At 39.5% G+C, this 21,638-nt stretch overlaps 1 protein-coding gene across 3 annotated transcripts in view; it reads left to right on the top strand.

Moving 5' to 3' along the window:
- plcb4b (phospholipase C, beta 4b) overlaps window positions 1–21,638 on the top strand; it is a 51,480-nt gene that overhangs the window by 16,425 nt on the left and 13,417 nt on the right. For all 3 annotated transcript variants that reach the window (XM_086061257.1, XM_086061256.1, XM_086061255.1), the window contains 19 exons: window positions 5,197–5,294; window positions 8,363–8,443; window positions 8,679–8,738; window positions 11,360–11,503; window positions 15,364–15,443; window positions 15,519–15,572; window positions 15,645–15,726; window positions 15,810–15,910; window positions 16,824–16,881; window positions 17,348–17,456; window positions 18,632–18,842; window positions 18,908–19,001; window positions 19,069–19,148; window positions 19,266–19,350; window positions 19,424–19,514; window positions 20,398–20,493; window positions 20,574–20,722; window positions 20,799–20,894; window positions 20,955–21,099. In XM_086061257.1, the coding sequence (XP_085917383.1) occupies window positions 5,211–5,294; window positions 8,363–8,443; window positions 8,679–8,738; window positions 11,360–11,503; window positions 15,364–15,443; window positions 15,519–15,572; window positions 15,645–15,726; window positions 15,810–15,910; window positions 16,824–16,881; window positions 17,348–17,456; window positions 18,632–18,842; window positions 18,908–19,001; window positions 19,069–19,148; window positions 19,266–19,350; window positions 19,424–19,514; window positions 20,398–20,493; window positions 20,574–20,722; window positions 20,799–20,894; window positions 20,955–21,099 (1,900 nt within the window). In that variant the 5' untranslated portion in view covers window positions 5,197–5,210. The remainder of the gene's footprint in view (window positions 1–5,196; window positions 5,295–8,362; window positions 8,444–8,678; window positions 8,739–11,359; window positions 11,504–15,363; window positions 15,444–15,518; window positions 15,573–15,644; window positions 15,727–15,809; window positions 15,911–16,823; window positions 16,882–17,347; window positions 17,457–18,631; window positions 18,843–18,907; window positions 19,002–19,068; window positions 19,149–19,265; window positions 19,351–19,423; window positions 19,515–20,397; window positions 20,494–20,573; window positions 20,723–20,798; window positions 20,895–20,954; window positions 21,100–21,638) is intronic.

Raw genomic sequence — 21,638 nt, 5'->3', positions numbered from 1 at the left:
TTAAACCATTAAAAACGTTTGATTGAGGTTTACACAAATGTAGATTAGAGGGTTTTTTTTTTTTACCAACACAATAAGATCTTATTGGCAAAGTGTTTCTACATTAAAGTCACTCAAACAAATGTAGTGTTTATAAAATGGGGGCTTTTAACTTGTTATGTTGCTGTTTTAAAATATATATTATGGCGCCAAATGCCATATATATACACATACATATACACACACACACACAAACAATGTCGTTAGCTAATTTAACGTTAGCTAATTTAACATAGCTTACCAGACTGGCTACTGGTTAGCCAGTGAACAACAAGCTGCTAATCTGAGCTCACAACAGCCAACCCTGCACGCTCATTCGTTGGCTCCCACGTCACTCACCGGGCCAGGCCTCGCCTTTTACAGGCACACACATTCAAAATCACAGATATTACAGTATAAAACGTGAGGATGGTGACTTCAAGTGGACGAGAAAAAAAATTGTTTTTACCTTGTGCATTTTTTTCATATTTTTTGAAAACTTATAATCATTTTTTAAAATCTCTTTATATATTCTTTTTCCCTAAGGAATATATCTGCCTTTAGAGTCTGGGCTGTTCTGTACACGCTGTCAGTCGCTCCTTTAGTAAATACACTCAACAAGTGCGCTAAAGAAAACACACTTAAGCACATATTGACATAAGCCATTTTAAACACTGACATATATACATAGACAAACAGTCACACGGAAGCATGCGCATATGTTCAAATGCACACATGATGCTGCAAATACAGGCAGTGCAAAAGGACAAGTCATTGACTTTCGATGATGCTCCTCCATTGAACGCTTGTTTTGGTGTGATCTCCATCCTTGTTCGGGCGACTGCGTGTTTGTTTTGCGTTGTCATGTCATGAGACATAAAAAAATAAAAAGCAGGCGTCATTGATTCTGCTGTCGTATTTGCTGTTTGCTCAGAGAACACGGGTCATATCGCTGTCATAAAATCTCTTATTGGATTAAAGAGGTTTTCTCCTGTGTAAATATCGGAGCTGTGTGGGTGACATGCACTAAACAGTCAAGCCAAACATGATCATATGAATTCGATGTTCGGTTAAAGTCACTCAAATACAGAAAAAAAGAAGCTTCCGTCATGTGTGATTTGATCTTAATTTATCTCGAACAAGTACCAAAAAAGTAAACAAAAAAAAAAGCTCATACAAAGTGTTCGGTTCGAGAATGGACAGAAGGAGGCCAAAGCTTATCTTGACCCGACCCCTCTTTACAACCCAAATCATTGTTCTTCCGGTCGACACCATCTTAACAATGCCCCTGCTGGTCACAGTCAAATAACTTACTCTGTTTTGCCTCCATTCCTTCGAGACACATTTATTCAGCAATCGACTCCAGGCCACTGACGGTATCCTTAACGATCGTTTAATTGGTGAATCGATAATGTCCATCGCAAACACACCAAAGATTCATGCCTGAAATTGAACAGGAAGTTGGCCGTTTTGGGGAAAATTCCGGGACTTAGACAGTGTAGGATATGACCCAAATAAGTTACAATCAGGAGAAAGGTATGCTAGTCAAGCGATAATTGTGAAATAATTGTTTGAGCGAAGCCCATTCCTCATCACTTTAATGATTGTATTTGTATTCACAAGTAGGCGGCGAGACGAAAGGCATGTGACTATTGAATGAAGTCAATTGCTTTGGTTCGACATTGATTAAGCAAACATGACGTGCGCGCCAACTGCAATGGCAATCATTCATATGCTCAACATCTATTTTATTAATTATTGATATTATTGCATATTTTTAGTCTATTAATTTATTTTCCTGATTTAGATTTCTCACAACAAAAAAAGCATCTTTACTATTTTTTCAAATCAGCTGTTCTACTATTTACGTTAGGAAGTGATTTGATGAAAATGAAAGAAAATGTGCTCTTTTAGGACAGATTTTCTCCCAAAATAAAACAAACAAACAAGTAAGATACTTTTTGTGGGCCGCCCAAAAAAAATAAAAAATGGCTTGAGTTTGACAAGCTACTCAGTTGAGATTACTCATTTATTGATCGCCAGAAAGGAAATTCATGTTCCACCACAGTAGCGGCTGGCAACTAGCCAGCTGGCCTTCGACCCCAATGAGGATAAGCAATATAGAAATGGCCAGATGGACGTCTAAATCGCCATTTTAGTATTTTTCACAAGGTCGATTTCATGTTCACGTCACCTTTGAGATTGCGTCGTCTCCAGTGAATCAATAAAAAAAAATTAAACAGGCAGCAGAAGACAAGTGCAGCATGTACAGTGTTGCGTACAGTATTAATGCCGCTTGTCCTGGAATGAACACCGACGCGTCCTCAGTCAACCTCTCCGCTGCCTGACGGATGTAGCCTCATTTTAGTTTATGAGGTGTGGGACCGCTGGGCGTTCTCGATCTGTTGTAATTATCTCCTCGACAGGGGTTGGACAGCGGCTGCTCGGACCTTACTCGCTCCCACCTCACTGCCTCACGTGCACGTTACCGACACACGTCATCCCGCTGAGAAAATGTTACCTAACGCATTCTGTGGAGATCTAGCCTAGCATCCGACGGGGTGGCGCAACCCAATTAGGCTAAATTAGGATCCGTCTAAAATCTGATTTGGGATTATTTGTCAGATTTAATCAGATGTTATTCAATTGGATTCTGGACGGGGAAAGACCAGCTGTTCAGTTGTGGAATAGTGACTCTAGCTGTCCAAAACATAAATGGATTTACTGTTGTCTGCCTGCCTAATAAATCGCCATTTTCACGGCTTTCCTGTGCTCATAAATTTACTGAGTGGTGCATGGATGTTCATCCTGGTGAAAATAGATGTCCAAACGTCACAATACAATAAATGTCATGATATGAGCCTCACGATACGATAATTATCACAATATTTTGGGGAGGTTAGTGATATAAAAAAAAAGCTTGCGATTCTGTTTAAAAACTCACTATTGTTAAAAAAACAAAATAACAACAGGAAAATATTAGTTTTTTTGTACATAAGATTTGCTGGAATGACTAAAACATGGCTAAAACATTCCTAATTAAAATTAAGTTGCACAAATAAACTAACCACCAGAGGGTGCTAGAACTACACAAATGGAATACAACCTCGCCTTTTTAACAGACATGCTGTTTTTAATATTGTAAGGTGACGACGACGATATCGTGGCTATTTTACTATTGCAATATCTCGCTATTGCAATTGTCGTTACATTCCTAGTTGGAAAAACGTGCAGCTGGTAGAAGATCAGAGGCTTTACAAAATCAAATTTCTATCCATTAAGGCCCATTGTTGAATAATGTACCTTGTCGGGCTTATTAATGTACTCAAACTAAACCGTTTGAGCTTTACCCCTGAAGGCCCAATAATATGCTTTCTGAGCACTTTCCTAACATTTTGTGCGAATCCATCCTATTGGCCAAGTTCTCTGACAGCAACTCGTTTTCTGGGTTGCGGTACTGGCAACCTGCCCGGTCTTGGTCGTTAATCAGCAGAGGAAGTGAGCATCTATGCTTTCATTCCCCTCGACACGCCGCGTGCATCTGTGATCCCGCTCTCCTGGTAGGACGCCACAGATGGTAGAGCGCCGGGTTAGATGGACTCGGCCCATTTTTGTTCTTTTCCGTCGTCGGGTGCCATGATCGGGCCAAGCGTGCTGCGGGAGCTGTGATGCAAAACAAGCAAGCGTGAGGAAAAGCATACTTGAGGAATTTGTTTTTTAAATGGTTGGATTCTAAATGACGGGGAAAAAAACGTCAATGCGTTAACAGTCGGCGGATCAGGATCTCAAAAGACGAGCTTCATCTGCTCTTGGCATCGGTGTCTTGGCGAGAGCTTCTTGTAGCCGATGTTGGCGGGGGGGTGTATTGCCCACATCCAGAGCAGACATCCCCCCCATTGGCCTCTCTCCACTCTCTGTCACATACAGCTGTTGGCTTAATCCGTCTCTCACCCGACTGACTGGCCGACTGATACTCTGTATTTATAAGTAGAAATACAGATACTGTAAAAAAAAAAAAAAAAAAGTAGATAGTTCTGATTTATACAATGTTACTTCTCACCACTGATTATCTTACTCATCAACATTCATCCCCGCTAGCAAAATGATTATCAGCATGAAATGTCTGCACACCGCATATTTCGACCGCGGGAGCCGAAAAGCCTGCAAGAGTGTCTCCATTTTGAAATAAAGTCATAAAATAAAGATATACGCGGCTCAAGTCGAGTCAATAAATGTTCCAGGCCGTTAATCACGCTGCATTTCACAGCGAGAGGTGCTGTATTGCGTCAGGCCGGCAAGGGAAAAGGGCATTAACGAGGTTAGGCAGGCAGATCGTTATGACTCTTCAAAGTGGAGTGCAGAAAGCCAATGTGTCAGGAGAACTTTTTTTTTTTTTTTAACGATAAAAGTGGGGGAATGAAGACAAATGAGACTTGTTGGAGCGAGCAAGACGGAAGTCAAAGTTTATGACAAGATGGATTGGTGGCTTCGGTCGGATGAGGCCAAAAGAGGGATAACCGTATAAAATATTACCGTCACCAGACACATTGAAGTTACTCGACACATGCACTCGCTAACTTACAGTTATATATATTGTGTATAAAAAAAAATTGGGGGGGAAGGGGTGTACAGTGGACCCCCACTTTTCAGCCATTGTAAATATATGGAATTTTATTTTTATTTTTAAACACTGATTTAAAAAAAAAATGTAAATGGGGCTAAACCTTAAAAAAAAAAAAATAATAATCTGTGAATACGTGAATTCTTAGATGCCAAGCCGTGAGTATAATTACGGCGGTCCACCGTATTTGTATTGACATATTAATCCAACAAAATATTTGTTGTTGTAGTTTGCAGTGGTACTATTCCTAACTAAATTTTTTTGATGCATTCATTTATTTAATTTGCTTTATTTTGTTATATTTATTCATTTACTCATGCTATTTTTTAGTTATGTTTCTCAATTATCTTTATTATGTTCACATTATTGTTGCTATATTCAGTATCAAGGTGTACCTAATTATCTGTCCAGTGGTACCTTGAGATTAACTTGCAGTGGAAGGACAACATCAGTTGGTGGCGCTAATGCACCATTAAGCTGGTTTGCCAACAGCCAATTTACCCCGAATAAGAACAAGGAGGCGTAGTTTTGACTAATTGTTCTTCTTTGTGTGGCAGGTCCGTGAGCAGCCATGACAAAGTCGTACGAGTTCAACTGGCAGAAGCTCGTGCCCGAGTTCATGCAGGAGGGCGCCGCCTTCGACAGGTTTGATGAGGTACAAAAAAAAAAGTCTTTCAATAAATGGGACATCTCAAGTCTAAACGAGACTGTGACCACTCCCACAGCGGCGCAGCGATAGATTTACGTCAGTCTACGTTCTTAAATTTTATTTATGCCTGTGTTGTATGAAAACATAACTGGCCATTGGCCAATATAAGATAGCAGAGGCTTGGCGATGTCAATATGCCTGACATCGTTTGCTGCTTCGTGTTATCATCCTTCACTTCTAACTGCCTCCCCCCAGTCATTCATTACACACACTCACACACACACACTGTAGCGGAGAGGAGGCGTGCTCTACAACCTCAGTGTTTTGTATGCGCTCATGAAGCAGCCATACGGCGGCGACTACTTGTTTGCAAGCTCTTTTTTTTTTTTTACCAAATGTGTCATAACATAAAAATAAGGTAGGCCTAATCATATAACACTCCATAGCGTGATTTATATTTGTTTGTTTGTTTTGGATAATGCATCCTCACTCAATTGGAACGCTTAAGTAGGACATTTGCAGTAGAAAGGCAAAGTGTGTCACATGCACACAGACAGACGTAGGTACTGTATACATTTACATTAGGGTCTCTCTTCCGTTCTCTTCAATGACATGAAAATGGCAAGGAGAATCTCCCTCACTTATTTTTTTTTTTTACACGTGTACATATATATTTGTATGTTGTATTATTTATATTATAACAGGGAAATTATACCTGTGCACCTTTTCACCGATTTACAGTAGTTTATTTTACCTTAAATAATTAACGGTGATTTAATTTTATCATGCACAACTTTTGGAGGATTTATGGTAATCAAACTTAAACCTGCATAACTTTCAGGGGATTTATGGGAGTTTTATTTTTTACCTGTACCGCTTTAAGAGGATTTACGGTAGCCTTACTTTCGACTGTTTAACTGTCAGAAGATTTACAGTGATTTTGTTTTTACATGTGCAACTTTTGGATGATGTAAAGTAGTCCTCCTTTAACCTGTGCAAATGTTATTTAAATTGTAAGGTAATTTTAGTTTTACCTATGCAACTATTGGGTCTCTTATGGTAGTCGTACTTTAGCCTGTTTAACTTTCAGAATATTTAAAGTAGTTTTAGTTTAACCTGTGCAACTATTGATAAGATATGTGCTAAGCAAATATTGAAGTCCCATGACAGGATGTCTATAAGCGTTGACCAAATATGGTAAAAACAATCTAGTCCACCACCAGCTTTTGATCTCAATTACACTCAACGGAATTTGAAGTTTTCATACCGAGTCCAAGTCAAAGGCGGATTTATTCACTATCTGCATTTTTACGCGTGAATGCGAGTGAATCAACAGTCCTCGGCGGCTCGGAAACTCGAAAGCCTGCAGGCGATATTCCTTCGTCGATTTTAAATGGCCTCCGCCAATTCCACCCCCACGCGCGCGCACACACACACTCAAGCAAATTATGCTAAACAGCATGGATTTTTTATTTTGTCTTCCCCCACTAAAAACACAGAGCACAAGCGAAACCCTGCGGAGTAGCCGATGGTCTAGACAGTTACTGTTTGTTATTATGTGTGAGCTTGTCAGCAACGTGGCGTGTTGATATACTCAATGGCAGTGGGGTTGCGTTTCGCACCCACCCACGAGTGGTGAAAAGACGCAATATAGAGACAGACGATATAAAAATAATATACAAGTAGTTTCACCCCTCCCACATTAAACACCCTTTTTAACACGTTGTAAACATTTGAACACCCCAAAAAAATACAAACATTAATATGTAGATAATATGATACAGGTATGCAGGATTTCCCCTAGTGCTTTTCTTGTCAGTTTTGTGGGAATTTCCCCAACAGACATAAAAAAAAAAAAAAAAAGCAATATACAGTAGCAGACGAACAGCAGTGAACTGCGAGGGGCACACTGTATTTGTTTAAAAAGAAACTTCACATTCCATATTGATTTTGGAGTCAGGTTACCTTCCCTCCGCTGATGAATGGACGGGCAGGAAGGCCAATTGTGTCCACAGTAATCAATCAAGCTAATCGTCAAAAGGCTTCCCCAGCCCTCACTCCTGCGTCCAGTGCTTCTGTCCTCGGCCCTTGACAGATGTTTTGTCCAAACGCCGCATAAAAGACGGTATTTATCATGTTCGAGTCAGATCGATAAAAACGCGAGTCAAGGCCGCCGCAAGACATGCTGTAAAAGACGTCCTTTCGGGACAAGAATGTGAAAGCTTTTAAGTTGTCACAAAGTGTGACAACTTGGCTTTTAGGGTTTTTCTCATGAAAGTCTTCCTCCTTTTTTTTTTATGACGTTAGACCGACACTGGTGCAGGTTGTGCTTGAGATTAAAGTCGCTCGAGCTTTTAACGAGTCTATCACACAGTTCTGTTGGACTTTTTTGGAGTGTTCATAAAATAAAGAAGCAGAATCCTGGTGTGATAAATGAAATTTAAGGTCGCTTTATTTTGACTGCAACTGCTGTTTGTTTGTTTTACAGCCGTTTTATTTTAAACTGCACAACTGTTGGAGTTTTTAGACTTGTTTTATTATAACCCGTGCAATTTCGGCGACTTTTACTTTTTATTGTAACCTGTGCATTTTGCATTCAGACTTCATTTTAATTGCACAACTTCTGGAGGGTTTACGGTAGTTTTATTTTTAAGCATATAATTAAAAAGACAAAAATCACCCAAGACTCTTTTGGAAGTATTTTGTGCACTTTTTTTAAATTCTTTATTTTAATTAAAAAAAATTTAGAGGATATACAGTAATTTTGGTCTCAGCAGCTTTTGGAGGATTTACGGTAATTGTATTTAAACCGTTGAAAACGTTTTTTTTTTATTACCTGTGTGATTGTTTATTGTTTTTTAAATAACAGTTTCGATTTAACCTGCACTTTTGTTGTTTTACGTTTGACTTATTTTAACCTGCTCATCATTTGAGGGAATTACGGTAGTTTTATTTCACACTGCACAACATCTGAGGATTTCTGCATTTTTTGTGACTTTTTTTTATTTTATTTTTTTAATATAAAAACGTTACACTAACCTAAAAACTAATTGACAAATGTTGCCACTCTTCAGGACCCGTACATCTTTGAGCCTAATTGCCAGGTGAAGGTGGATGAGAATGGCTTCTTCATCACCTGGAAAAGTGAAGGAAAGGTACGATTGCAAAAACAAGCGAGCGTTATCTTAAAACCCACAAAAAAAGTTCCCCATCGCCTCTTATGCAGTCTTGATAAGAGTGTTACGTTGCTGGAGGTGTCATCTGTATTGGGGTTAATGCGACCCTCAGTCGCGTCGCTCCTGTCAGATGAATATGTAAGCACCACATGTCTTCTTCCCGTCTCTCTAATTGTCATTACCCATCCTCTCCACTTCCTCATCTCCACTGCAGGAGGGCCAGGTGCTGGAGTGCTCCCTCATCAACAGCATCCGTGTTGGCGCCGTCCCCAGGGTGAGAAAAAGCACACGCCGCAAAAGCTGAACACGGATGTCGTTCCTTTATGGCTGGAATTGCTCTTTTGCTTTTGATGCGGCGGGTTAAGGAGTTTGCACGTCTAGGTCAAAAAGCTGACGGCGAGAAGACACTTTGAACCTCTCATAGGAGTCATTACGCCTCAATAGACATCCATTTGTGATATTGCGTCAATTTGTCATGTTGGAAAGAAGCTTTCATCGTATGGAGGAAGATAGAAGTGCAACTGTAGGATACATAGATAGATGGATGGATACTGTAGCTAGCTAGGAAGATGATGGATGGATGGGCGGATGGACGGACGGATAGATGGATGGATGCTGTCGCTAGCTACATGGATGCTGTAGCTTAGCTAGATTGGCACTGTAGCTAACTAGCGGCGCTGTAGCTAGCTAGCTAGATCACTAGCCAGCTACATTTATAGCCGGACGGACGGACGGACGGATGGATGGATGGATGGCTGGACGGATGGATGGATGCTGTCACTAGCTACATGGATGCTGTAGCTTAACTAGATTGGCGCTGTAGCTAGATAGCTAGATCACTAGCCAGCTACATTATTATTATTATTATTATAACATTATGTGCTGTATGGTGGCAGTGGAGTCAACTCATCTCACTTCACTCCCATTTAAAGTTTACTGTCAAACTTAAACATCAAACAAAGAGAATTTTGTTGCGTATTTAAAACAACCACACAACCTTTCAAGTCTGCTATCTTGATGCTAACCCATAATGGAAAATGTCATACGTTGGCTAATCAATAGCATTTATGTGGCGATGTAATGCTTTAAGAAATGGATATGTACAGATAAATTCAATATTATAGCGTGCTATTTAAATGTAATTTCCATTCATCTGAATGGGGAAAGATGATTTGAGGAATGTTTTTGAGTTACAAGCATGATCACAGGACATAAATTGTATATTTGCAATTAAAACCATGACACCAACAACATATTAAAAAATCATACCTTTTTGTAATACAGTGTGTGTGTGTGTGTGTGTGTGTATATGTGTGTGACAGACAGCCTCCGTAATGTCAAATCAAGATGCACGCCATCAAGTCGCCCGCTAGCAGCCCGCTGGGCGACACAGGTGCGAGGTGGCTTACGTGGCCATTAGCAGCTCGCTCCGCACTGTTGACAGGTAGCAGACGTGCACTTGTTTGATCCTCCAGTGTGTGCGTGCGTGCGTGCGTGCGTGCGTACGTGTGTGGGCACGTATCAAGATGTTGTGGCCAGATAGCAGCTCCACTGTTTTGTTGTGTTGCTGCTATTGTGCTGTGTGAGGCGCGCGCGCACACACGCACGCACACTCAGACGCAGACAGAGTGGCGAGGAGAGGGCTTCTCCTGCGAGGCTAACATTGTTACTTACACAAGCACACATAATGCAATGAGCCACGCGGGAGACGAATGCCACTTACTGTGCACATCTGCTGGCCTCGCTCTGCCTGTTGCTTTGTTGCCAGCCCCAACACACACACACACACATCGAAAGATTTTCAAGTAAATTTCACATCTTTTACTTTTACTGAAGTTTTTTTTTTATTTGTACACGTGTACTTTTTTTTGTATAAACTTCTAAAGTACTAGAAATGTTCGATACCACTTTTTTTGAAGTCTTGAGTAGTCACCGATACCAAGCACCAACACCACGCCACCACTTTTGCTACATAAAATTTCCCCCCCAAAAATTGACAGATAATTTAAAAGAATATATATCCCAATACAGCAATTCTCCTTAAAATTGCGTGACATTAATGGCAATTTTCTATTCTAATTTCTAGTTCATGATCATAAAATGGCTGCAAGAGGTACAGTATCGGCCACCATTGCGAGTAGCGATTACTTGAAGTAAGGTTTGATACGATACCTGGTATCAGTACTCGCCCATTCGTATTATATACTGTACATACAATGAGTACTTTTGTGTTGTTTGTTTGGTAATTAAGATGTTGTATTTTGAAATGTCCTTTTAATGGCAGGTGCCTTATTTCAAATCACTGTTTACCATAAGAATTACCTGGTCTTTGTAATATATTTAGTAATTGTAAAATAGTTTAAATAACATTTTAGCATTGTTAACTTGTAAATAGAACAACGGTAAGTTAGACAGTATTGTACTGTATCATTTATTTTAATATTAAAATAAAAATGTTTGCTGCTGTCCGTCCATCCATTTGTTTGATGTTGTAATTGTTATTTCTTCATTTCAATTATTTATTAATTTTTTTAATAACTTTTTTTTTAAATAATTTTTTTAACTTCTTAAACCATTATCGCATTGCATAAATGACACAGTACATGACATGGTATATTTTTTTTATGTTATGAAAATATCCACTTTTTGTCTTTGCCATCAGTACCTCGACTTTAGAATATTTTTTTTGGTTTCAATTGCCAGTTTGCTGTTATGCAAATAGCATTTCTAGCATTTCTGAGGGTAGTGGAAAATCGAATGTAATGGCAATGGAAACACAGCTATTGCTACTCCTGTGGTGGTATATCACAAAAACAATGCAAAAAAAAAAAAAGCCCAAGAAAAGTCACACTTGTTACCATCTTACATACAAAATGGTCTTTCTGTCCACGCCAGGACCCGAAGATCCTGTCGTCGTTCGAGGCCATGGGCAAGACAGAGTCGGACCTTGAAGGTTGCATTATCTGCATCTGCAGCGGCGCCGACCTGGTCAACCTCAACTTCATGTTCATGGTGGCGGAGAACCCAGACACGGCCAGGGTAAGGGAAATAACCACAAAATGGCCCCTGGAGCACGCGGGCCAAAATTCCTCTGCCGACTCCGTGGATTGAATCCTCGTGACTTTCGTGATCCGCTCACTTGTCGCGGTCCCGTGTGACAACAGCGGGGACAGCATTTGTGTGCGTAACTGACTCAAAATAGCTGCGTTAGCGTATGTTTGTGGTGATGACAGACTGTGTCTTTCAATGTGTAGCCCACTCAGGCTGGCTTTTATTAGCTGTTAGACAAAGCTCATAGACACTTACTTAGCAGACAGTACTTATAGCTCGCCGGTCATGCAAAGTGACAAATCCACTGGATTTGAGGGTGTTTGTGTTACACTTAGCATCAAAGACGATGGCTTTTAATACTCTCAATTTTCCACAAATTGACAATAAACAATCCAGGATTCATAACATAAATGAAGAACTAAAATAATGATATGATAATAATTGAGTTAATTGACTTAACTTGCATATTAGATATAACTTTTTTAGGCGCGTTATAGCTTTGGAAGGCCTATAAAGAAATCAGGAAAGCTGACTTTGTGTCACACAAAACGGCATTCAAGAACGTGCGTGATATGTTGCTTGCCGCTATTCAATGTTCAGCTCGAAAAAAATAAAGATAGATAAAAGCCAGGCTACCTAACTTAATGTCACATAAATACAATACAATATTATATACAATACAATAGTATTAGGCAAGACAGTGTATGATAGGCTGCTTGCTGCTATTTGTTGTTAAACTTGGAATGAAAACAATATTTTTTGCATCACAGCTATGCAAATTATAGATAAAAGTTTGCTTCATAAATAAGCTTTTACTTTTTTGAATTAAGAAAGTGCTGCTTGTTGCTCGTCGTTCAACTCTTCAAAAAACATTTTGCCATCACAACTATGCAAAAAGTAGATAAAAGTCAGGCTAACTAACTTAATGTCACCTAAATAAGCGTGTTTGGGGGGTTTTCAGTTAAGAAAGTACATCATTTGCTGCTTTAATAAGAAAAAAAACTGCAGAATGTAAATAGATAAAAGTCAGGCATTCTCACTTTAAAAAGCTGAATTTAGCTTATTTATTCTTTATTCTCACTCAACTCAAAATTGGCGCCACAACTATGGGAAGAATTGATCACAGTGGGGCGAGCTGATTTGATGTCACAAAAATAAGCCTTTTAAGAGGGCGGAAGATATGCTGCTTGTTAAAGAAAAAATACTTCTATGAACTCATTCACTGCCATTGACAGCTATAGACGTCAAAAATTCATTCAACATTTTTTTTCCATTTTTGTTAACAAGAATATGAAAACCTAGGGGAAAAAATTGTACATTTAGAACAGATATAACATTTTTGATTAATCGTGAGTTAACTAGTGAAATCATGCCATTAATTACGATTACAAATTTCAATCGCCTGATGCCCCTAATTTTTAATAATCTCTTCTTTAAAAAAATAAAAAAATTACATATATATATATATTTTTTTTTATATATAATCTTTTTTTTAAGAAAATTAATCGCATGACTTCACTAGTTAACTCACGATTAATCTGTTCTAATACAATAAAAAAAAAATCTAGCTTTTCATACTCTTGTTAACAAAAGTGGGAAAAAAATGTTAAACTAATAGAAATAGTTCAAATGAATTTTTGACGTCTATAGCCGTCAATGGCAGTCAATGAGCTTAATATAGGAATTGATTTAGAACAAGTGTCCAAAATGCGTAGGATATAAACGAGCTAAAACGAGGCTTAACTACGACAATTCATGTTAATTCTTTCGTCGTGTACAGGAACCACACGGAGGCATTAGAACCTGTGTGAGTCTTAACAGCCAATCAACAAAACCATACAGTGTCGTAATGATGAAAAATACATGTAGAAAAGTCACAACAACTGCCTGGGGTTGAAACGCTCAATTTTAGTGGCTGTCTTTGGAAAGCATTAAGAGAAGCTGTTTGTGGTCTTATCAAGGATGTTTACGCTCTGTGGTGTTTGCCGCCGGTGAACCCACGATATTTATTCATCAACACACACACACGCACACACGCATGCAAGCTAAGCTCCCCAAGACACCATCAGCACCTTCCAGCATGCACATGGCCCGCAGTAGCAGACCTGAGGAACGTGATAGAGTTGTTTACATCAACACTCACGCGCACACGCACACTCCCACCACAAACAGACACGCCCTGCGGCCTGTGTCGTCTTGCTTAACTGCTTTATCTTGATGTCAGTCATGCGGTACAGAGCCGCATACACACCGATATCGATAAAAAAGTCTTGACGCCGAGCGTTCATACATCTCCACTTCATAAACTCTGACGTCTTATAATAAGTTATCGGAATTTGTTGGAAGGTCTCAACTTGCCTGTAGCATCGTAAGGTGCGACTAAAGAGATCTGTTCTGCTCTGAGGTTAACAGTTATGTTTTTTCACATTTCACATTTTTCACATTTCACATTCGATTTTGGCCTAAAACACGATTTAAAAAAAAAAGTGTCTTGATTCAAGAAAGTGTATGATATGCTGCTTTCTGTTAGCGTGGAACTGGGAAAGGCACGCTCAGTAGTCTCAATCACAGAAATGAGCATATTGTTTCAGGATAGTGCATGATAGGCTGCTTCATGCATGGGCCGACATACTTTAATATCGCTGTCACTGACATAAGCTTCTTTACACAAGAAAGTGCATGATATGCTGCTAGCCATCACGCGAGCACGAAAAAACATGCTCGACGGGGATAGCCGCATTTTGACGCGTATGTCGCGAAAATCATTTTCTTTATTGGCGACAGGGCATGACATGCTGCTCACAAAGAATATCACACAATGTCTTGATAATTGGAATTTGGTTACTACAGAAATAAAATTCTCTTGTCAAGATGTATGATATGCTGCTTGCAGGGACAAGAAAAATATCAATTTTTTGACGTCACAGAGATTCAAGATAGTACATGATATGCCACTTGCTCATATGCCTCGCTGGACTTCGAAACAAGAAAAACACTCGCTTGAGTGTAAATGTTCATACTTTGAAATGTCTCTCACAGGATTAAGCTCTTTAGGGGAAAAAAGGGCATGATATGCTGCTTGCAGTCATGCCGCACGACGGCGTAGTAGGGCCACGTATGAAAAAAAAAATTTTTTTTAGAGGGCAGGGGAAAATATTCAGAGAAAAAAACTCGCAAATTTGCCACTTTATAAACTCGTAAATTTAAGAGTTTTTTAGAATTTGTTAAAATGTATATTTACTTGTACATTTATGTTTCCAGAATTATTATTTGCGCATTCATACATTTTGATATTTTTCTTGTACAAGTATCTAAATTGATGTTTCGAATCTGCTGCTCTCCGTCATTCACTTGCATTTACCTATGGTGTGCTAGCATCTTGATTGGATAGTGTTAGTCAGCTGATAGGCGATCAGGAAGTGTTGTCGCTCTGGCTGCGGTGAATCCCGAGTAAAATTTCGATTTAAGAATGAATCTGTCTAAATCCTGCCTTTTCATTTTATAAACAGTGTCCCATTAACCACCAACGAATCCTCACATGATTAGACTATAGCTACGCCACGTGTATTTCTCGTAAATCTGCCACTATATAGCCGGAAATTTGCTACTTTATAAAGTGGCAAATTTGCGAGAAAAAAAACGTTTGCGAGTTTTTTTCTTGGAATTTTGCCCCCGCCCTCCAATTTTTTTTAAATATATATATATATATTAATACGCCGTCGTATGTTTGGCTGAACTCAAGAATAAAAGAAAAAGTGTCTGACACGTAATCATATTTACTTTTTCTGAAACTAGTTTCCTAATCCAAGACAGTGCATGATCTGCTGCTCACTGTTTTGTATGCACAGAAATGGACGGAGGGGCTGAGGTCGGTGATTCACAACTTCAAGGCCAACAACGTGTGTCCGATGACTTGCCTGAAGAAGCAGTGAGTGCAACCGGCGGCCAACCGGCATGCAGGTGCTTGACTAATGTGACTAACGGCTGCGTGTCCTTGTCTCAGCTGGATGAGAATGTGCGTCCTGACCAATGTTAATGGCAAGATTCCTGTGAGAGGGTAAGAGCCAATCGAAAGTGAGGCCGCAACTCGTTTCTATGCCGCTAAACTCTTTCCCCCTCGCCGTAAAAGTATTACACGGACGTTTGCATCAGGCAAGACGGAGAAGGGCATCTTCCAGGCGCTGAAGGATTTGGGCCTTCCTAGCGGCAAGGTGGGCTCTCGCATCCGGTATTCGTGCAGCTGTCGCTTGCATCCATAACGGATTTTTTATTTTTTTTTTGTATTCACCCGCAGAATGACGAGATCGAACACTCGGTGTTCACGTTTGACATTTTCTACGCGCTCACGCAGAAGATCTGCCCTCGCACCGACCTAGAGGACCTCTTCAAGAAGATGTGAGAATCCATCTCGCTTCATTTTTTAGACTTCACTGCACTTTGTGTTGTTGTAATTGTCGTGGACAAGCCTGTAGTAATACAGTGGAACCACTAAAACGGATGAAAACTTTATTTGCTATAGTATGTAGGTTGCTTTTAATGGTAATTTGATTTACAAACAAACAACCCCCAAAAATTTGTAGTGTTTTTTTTTATCTGAAAAAAAAAATGGCGCTCTACAAAAATGGCACTTGTGCAGCTCCTTTTGGTACCTGAACCACCAGGGGGCAGTATAATAAATATGTATAGAGGATAGCTAAGCTTTAGCTTTCACAGCTAATCTCCCCTAAAATTTATAACTGCCACAAAGTCGATGCTAGTTTCGTTAGCCCCACTATCACGTTTTGCATTGTGTGTTAGCATTAAGCTACCTAATGAGTCATTCTTGTCTGTGCAGTAGTGTACATATTTTACATTCACATTTTTGCCTTTTTTATTGAATTTTATTTCATCTACTTCCCAACATTTTGCCTTTAGAGGTTCCACTGTAGCTCATTTTTAAACCTTCAAACTGAAAAATAAAAAAGTAGCCCCCTTGCGTTGTATTGGATTCACATTAGCTTAGCCTAACAATATTGACCGTTACGTTACGCCCCTCCTGCTGCATTCTGTTGTAAAAAAAAAAAATGGCGACAAACATTCTTGCTGCGCCTGCTGCACTAACTAAAGAGCCTCTAACCCGCTTCTCCAGTTCTCCAGCATTAATGATCTTCTACCTAATGACATTTTCAGCAGGGACAATTAGCCCCCCGCAAAAGACAACAAAAGGGAGCTCGTTGTTTCTAATAATGTGAAGTGACTGCCTGCTGCGTGAGCGACTGACTGACTGACATTTTTTTTCTTTTCTCTTTTCTAATCGATTCCTTTGCAGCAATGGGAGCAAAAGTGATTATTTAACAGTAGACCAGTTAGTCAGCTTTCTCAATGAAGTAAGCTCTTTATTATTCGTTAACTTTTCTGTCTGTGCGTGTGTTTGCCTTGCCTTCACCAGCCGCATTATCTCCAGTAGGACTCCATTAAGGAGACTATTTGACTTCCAAGGGCAACTTCCTCCAACGCCACCTCTGCATGCCATCCCTCATATCCTCCCCCTTGTACCCCCACGTCTCCCCCCCCCCTCCATCCCTCCTCAGCCTCGCCGGTGTCTGATGAGTGTTGCCACGGCAACGGGAGGGTAGAAGTTTCCGTCCTGTTGCTTCCCGCTGGCTGTGTTGTGTTTCTGTGGCCACCGCACTGCACATGAGACAAGCGAGCACCTCGTTGTGATTTGGTGTAACATTTCAATCAGCGTCCCCGTGTGCTGTGTATCACGACTGCCACTTTTCTTTTCTTTTTTTGAAGACTGACACCATCTGTATGTTGGTCATCATTTGATTTTGTCATGTTGCTCTCCAGAACCAGCGGGACCCACGGCTCAACGAGATCCTCTTCCCGTTCTACGATCCCAAGAGAGCCAAGCAGATCATTGAGAAATATGAACGGGATGAAGAGTTGAAGAAGAAAGGTGAGAGGAGGCGGAGGAGGGCGAAAGAGGAAGCAGGAGTTTTGTGGGCCTCTGCTGCCATCTGTCAGTGGGCAAATGTAACTGCACCTAGTTGGGCCACTTTGTTGGCAATAACCGCTCGTACAGTACAAGTAATGTTTTTTTAAATTATGTAATTATTAAAATTAACAATTGTAATCAAATGAACACATGTCATTTATTTAATTATATTTTATTGTATGATTTGAATGTGAAACGTGATTTATTTATTTTTTGCCAAATGTGCCAAATCTTTATTCACAATCAACAACAATAAGAAATATATGTTTGCTCAAACAAGTTTTATATTTATCATTAGTATATTGAATTATACAAATATATATGAATGTGTATAAATGTATATTTTTATTTTTTTTAATTAATATATCATATATTTTAATAAGATATTCAAAAGATATTCTTTGTTATTTTTCTCAAATTACATAATTAGTATAATTTAAATGTATTATTATTCATATTCAAATTTTAAATAGTGTTAATCATAGATACGGTACCACTTTTTTCCACACAGATACCAGACCGAGTATCTACTCTTGACTAGTCACCGATACCATTAGCACTTTTGATACATAAAATTTCCCCAAAAATACAATAAAAGATCATTTTAAAGAAACACCTATACATTCCAATATAACATTTTCCTTAAAATTGCATAAAATTAATAGCAAATTTCTCTTCTTCTTAATTATTTTTCCTGATTGGCGTGAGTACCGATACCTTGAAATAAGGCTTGGTATCAGACCGATATTATTACATTATGTACATCATTATAAAATAACATATTTTTTGTTTCTACATTGATTTTGCTGTCTGTGTCAAATTTGACACAGTTAGTAAATAATGATTAATTACAAGCATATATGAATTATTAAATTAATAATGTAGGTAAGCATAAAAAATAAATACATTATATGTATTTTATATATATATATATATATATATATATATTAACTATATAAATTGTAAACTAATGTTAATTGAAGTGTTATATGATATTAATTTGTTTATAATATATTATGTAGCCTTTTTAATTAAAATGCCCTTGCTGGATAAAAGTTAAAATAATGTTCTAATGAAAAATGAATGACAAATGACTTTTTATGAGTTCTCACCATTACAATGTTCTAATCTCCAAGGCCACATGTCCAGCGACGGTTTCTGCCGCTACCTGATGTCGGACGAGAACGCGCCGGTGTTCCTGGACCGCCTGGAGCTGTACCAGGACATGGACCAGCCGCTGGCCCACTACTTCATCAGCTCGTCCCACAACTCCTACCTGACGGGCCGGCAGTTCGGCGGCAAGTCGTCGGTGGAGATGTATCGGCAGGCCCTGCTCTCGGGATGCAGGTAGTTCGTAAATACAGGAATGCACGTTATGGGCTCAGTATGCAGATGTTGATTGTGTGCGTCAGATGCGTTGAGCTGGACTGCTGGGACGGCAAAGGAGAGGACCAGGAGCCCATCATCACTCACGGCAAAGCCATGTGCACCGACATCCTGTTCAAGGTGAGCGCCATTTCTACATGCTGTGCGGGCGCCCTCTTGTGTTAAAAGTGTGTTGTTGCATCTGCAGGATGTAATCCAAGCCATCAAGGACACGGCCTTCGTCACCTCAGAGTTTCCGGTTATTTTATCCTTTGAGAACCACTGCAGGTATTTGGAAGTATCCAGAATGGATTGAATTATTTTTTTCCTTGCATGTCAATACGAATAAAGTTTTAATAAAGCGCTGTGGATTCTGTATTAGCCCGTCTGCTTCTGTGTGTCCAGTAAACCACAACAGTACAAAATGGCAAAGTATTGCGAGGAGACCTTTGGCGACTTTCTTCAGAAGCAGCCCCTGGACAACTTTCCGGTAACTTCTCCTTCCTTCAGAACCACTTTGGCCACTCGCTCCATTTCCAACGGTCAACTATTCCCTTTCGTAGATCGAATCCGGTCGGCCCTTGCCCTCGCCGAATGACCTCAAACGAAAAATCCTCATCAAAAACAAGCGCTTGAAACCGGAAGTGGAGCAGAGTGAGTACACCAGATGTAGAATGTGGCTTCATGTAGAGCACGGGTCAGCAACCTTCTTTGTCAAAAGAGCCATTTTAGGCCAAATAAATAACAAAACATCTGTCTGGAGCTGCAAAACATTTGAAGATTGTGATGAAGGGCCCAAGAGCTAATTAGAGCTACACCAAACAAAAATATGCAGCATCCTATTTGTTTTCTTCTACCTTTTTGTAATTTTTCATCTTCCTTTTTCATACGTATTTAGACTTTCTTACTTTAGACATTTTTGGGGCAATTTTATGGACATAAGGTAATTTAATTCTTCCTTTTTTGGACATTTTATGGCTATTTTTGACATTTTTTATTTATTTTTTGTTATCAATTATCTGAAATTTTTGGCAATTTTGTCAACATTTTATGGCAACTCTCGTGATTTCTTCTTTTGTTTTTGGACATTTAATTTTTACTTTTTGAACGTTTTCTTTTCGGCCTTTTAAAAAAAAAATTCTCTTACATTTTTGGCAATTTCATGGACATTTAATGGTGATTTCTGCTTTTCCTCTTCCCTTTTGGACATTTTATAGTCACTTTTTGGACATTTTTAGACAATTTTTAAAATGTTTTCATCTACCTTCCATCTCTTTTTTTAGTGCCAATTAAAAATTTGGACTGACTTTTTAAAATATTTTTTGGTGTTTATTTAATCATTAGTTCATTTAAAGAATATTTAATCAAAAAGTATGAATAAATATGTAAAAAAAAATAATAATAATAATTATAATACTAAATTATTTGGGGGGGGGGGTCCACAGGGAGTCACCGGAGCAGAACTAAAGAGCTAGGTTGCAGACCCCTGATTTAGAGCCATCTTGTGGTTTATTGTGTGTTTTAATTTGTCTTACAGAACAACTGGAGGCCTTCAAGAAGCACATGGAGGCGGGAGAGACCAACACCACGGCCATCATCATGGGAGAGGAGAACGAGGACGAAACGGAGAACGGTTAGATGTCTGTCCCACCACAACTCCTAATCACAACAACCCAAATTTGCTAATATATGCAAACAAAAAACTCCCCGCAGGAGAAAAGGAGCCAGAAGATAAGGACGTGACCTCGGAGGCGCCCAGCAGCCTGTCGGAGGCGACCAGTGACAAAGAGGCCAACAGTGACTCTCAACCTAACGCCGTGAGCACCAAGAAAGTGGAAGAGCGCAGCAACAGTATCAAGAAGGTGACATTGACCCACTTTCGCGAGACCACATCCATCATTGTGTTACTTCATACTTTGCCGTGGCCTCGGGTTCCAGGCGCCTGAAGACGAGACGACGGAGATATCCGAAGCTACGGAAGCCGTCGACGCGACGGATATCTCCGAGGCGTCCGATCAGGACAACAACAAGAAGGTTAGTGTGTGACGTCGGCCACATCCGGATCAGCCTGATCCGCTTTGTGCCTTTAATCAGGGCGGCGAAGGCTCCGAGGACTTGGAGGAGGCTCTGATTGCGCAGTACACGTACGTGGGCGCCACCACCAACATCCACCCGTTCCTCTCCGCCATGGTCAACTACGCGCAGCCTGTCAAGTTCCAAAGTTTTGATGTGGCTGAGGGTGAGATCGTGTTTATCTCTTACAGAGGAAGTCAACCCCAACATTTTAAGGGGCAGCCATTTTGTCACCTGCTACCGACTGAAAATGCAGTTGGCTGCTCAGGCTTAGGTAACGACCAATTACGGCTCAGCTTGCGAATGTCACATGACCAAGCTCAGGAAACAGGTGAGCCATGATTGGTCGTTACTTCTGAGCAACTGTGATGTCATTTTTAATCGACAGCAAGTCACAAAATGGCCAAAACAGGTGTGTTTTGCTGCTTGATTAAAATTTCATAAACACAATATTAATAAATGAATGTTATGTTTTGACTGGTAGGGGTGAACACTATGGAGGACCAAAACTGCCAAAATTCCATATAAATAAATGACTAAAACTAGTGGAAATAAAATGGTTATAAAAAATATATAATTTAAAGCCAACAAAATAAATAGAAATAGAAATAAAAATGACATAAATATATATATATATATATATATATATATATATATATATATATATATATATATATATATATATATATATATATATATATAAAT

This window comes from Leptonotus elevatus, chromosome 18 (genome assembly GCF_054856555.1).
Source record: "Leptonotus elevatus isolate MCC_2025b chromosome 18, RoL_Lele_1.0, whole genome shotgun sequence".
In the NCBI taxonomy this organism is placed as follows: domain Eukaryota; kingdom Metazoa; phylum Chordata; class Actinopteri; order Syngnathiformes; family Syngnathidae; genus Leptonotus; species Leptonotus elevatus.
Note: the sequence above shows the minus strand (reverse complement) of the source record. Positions and strands in the feature narration are given on the sequence as shown.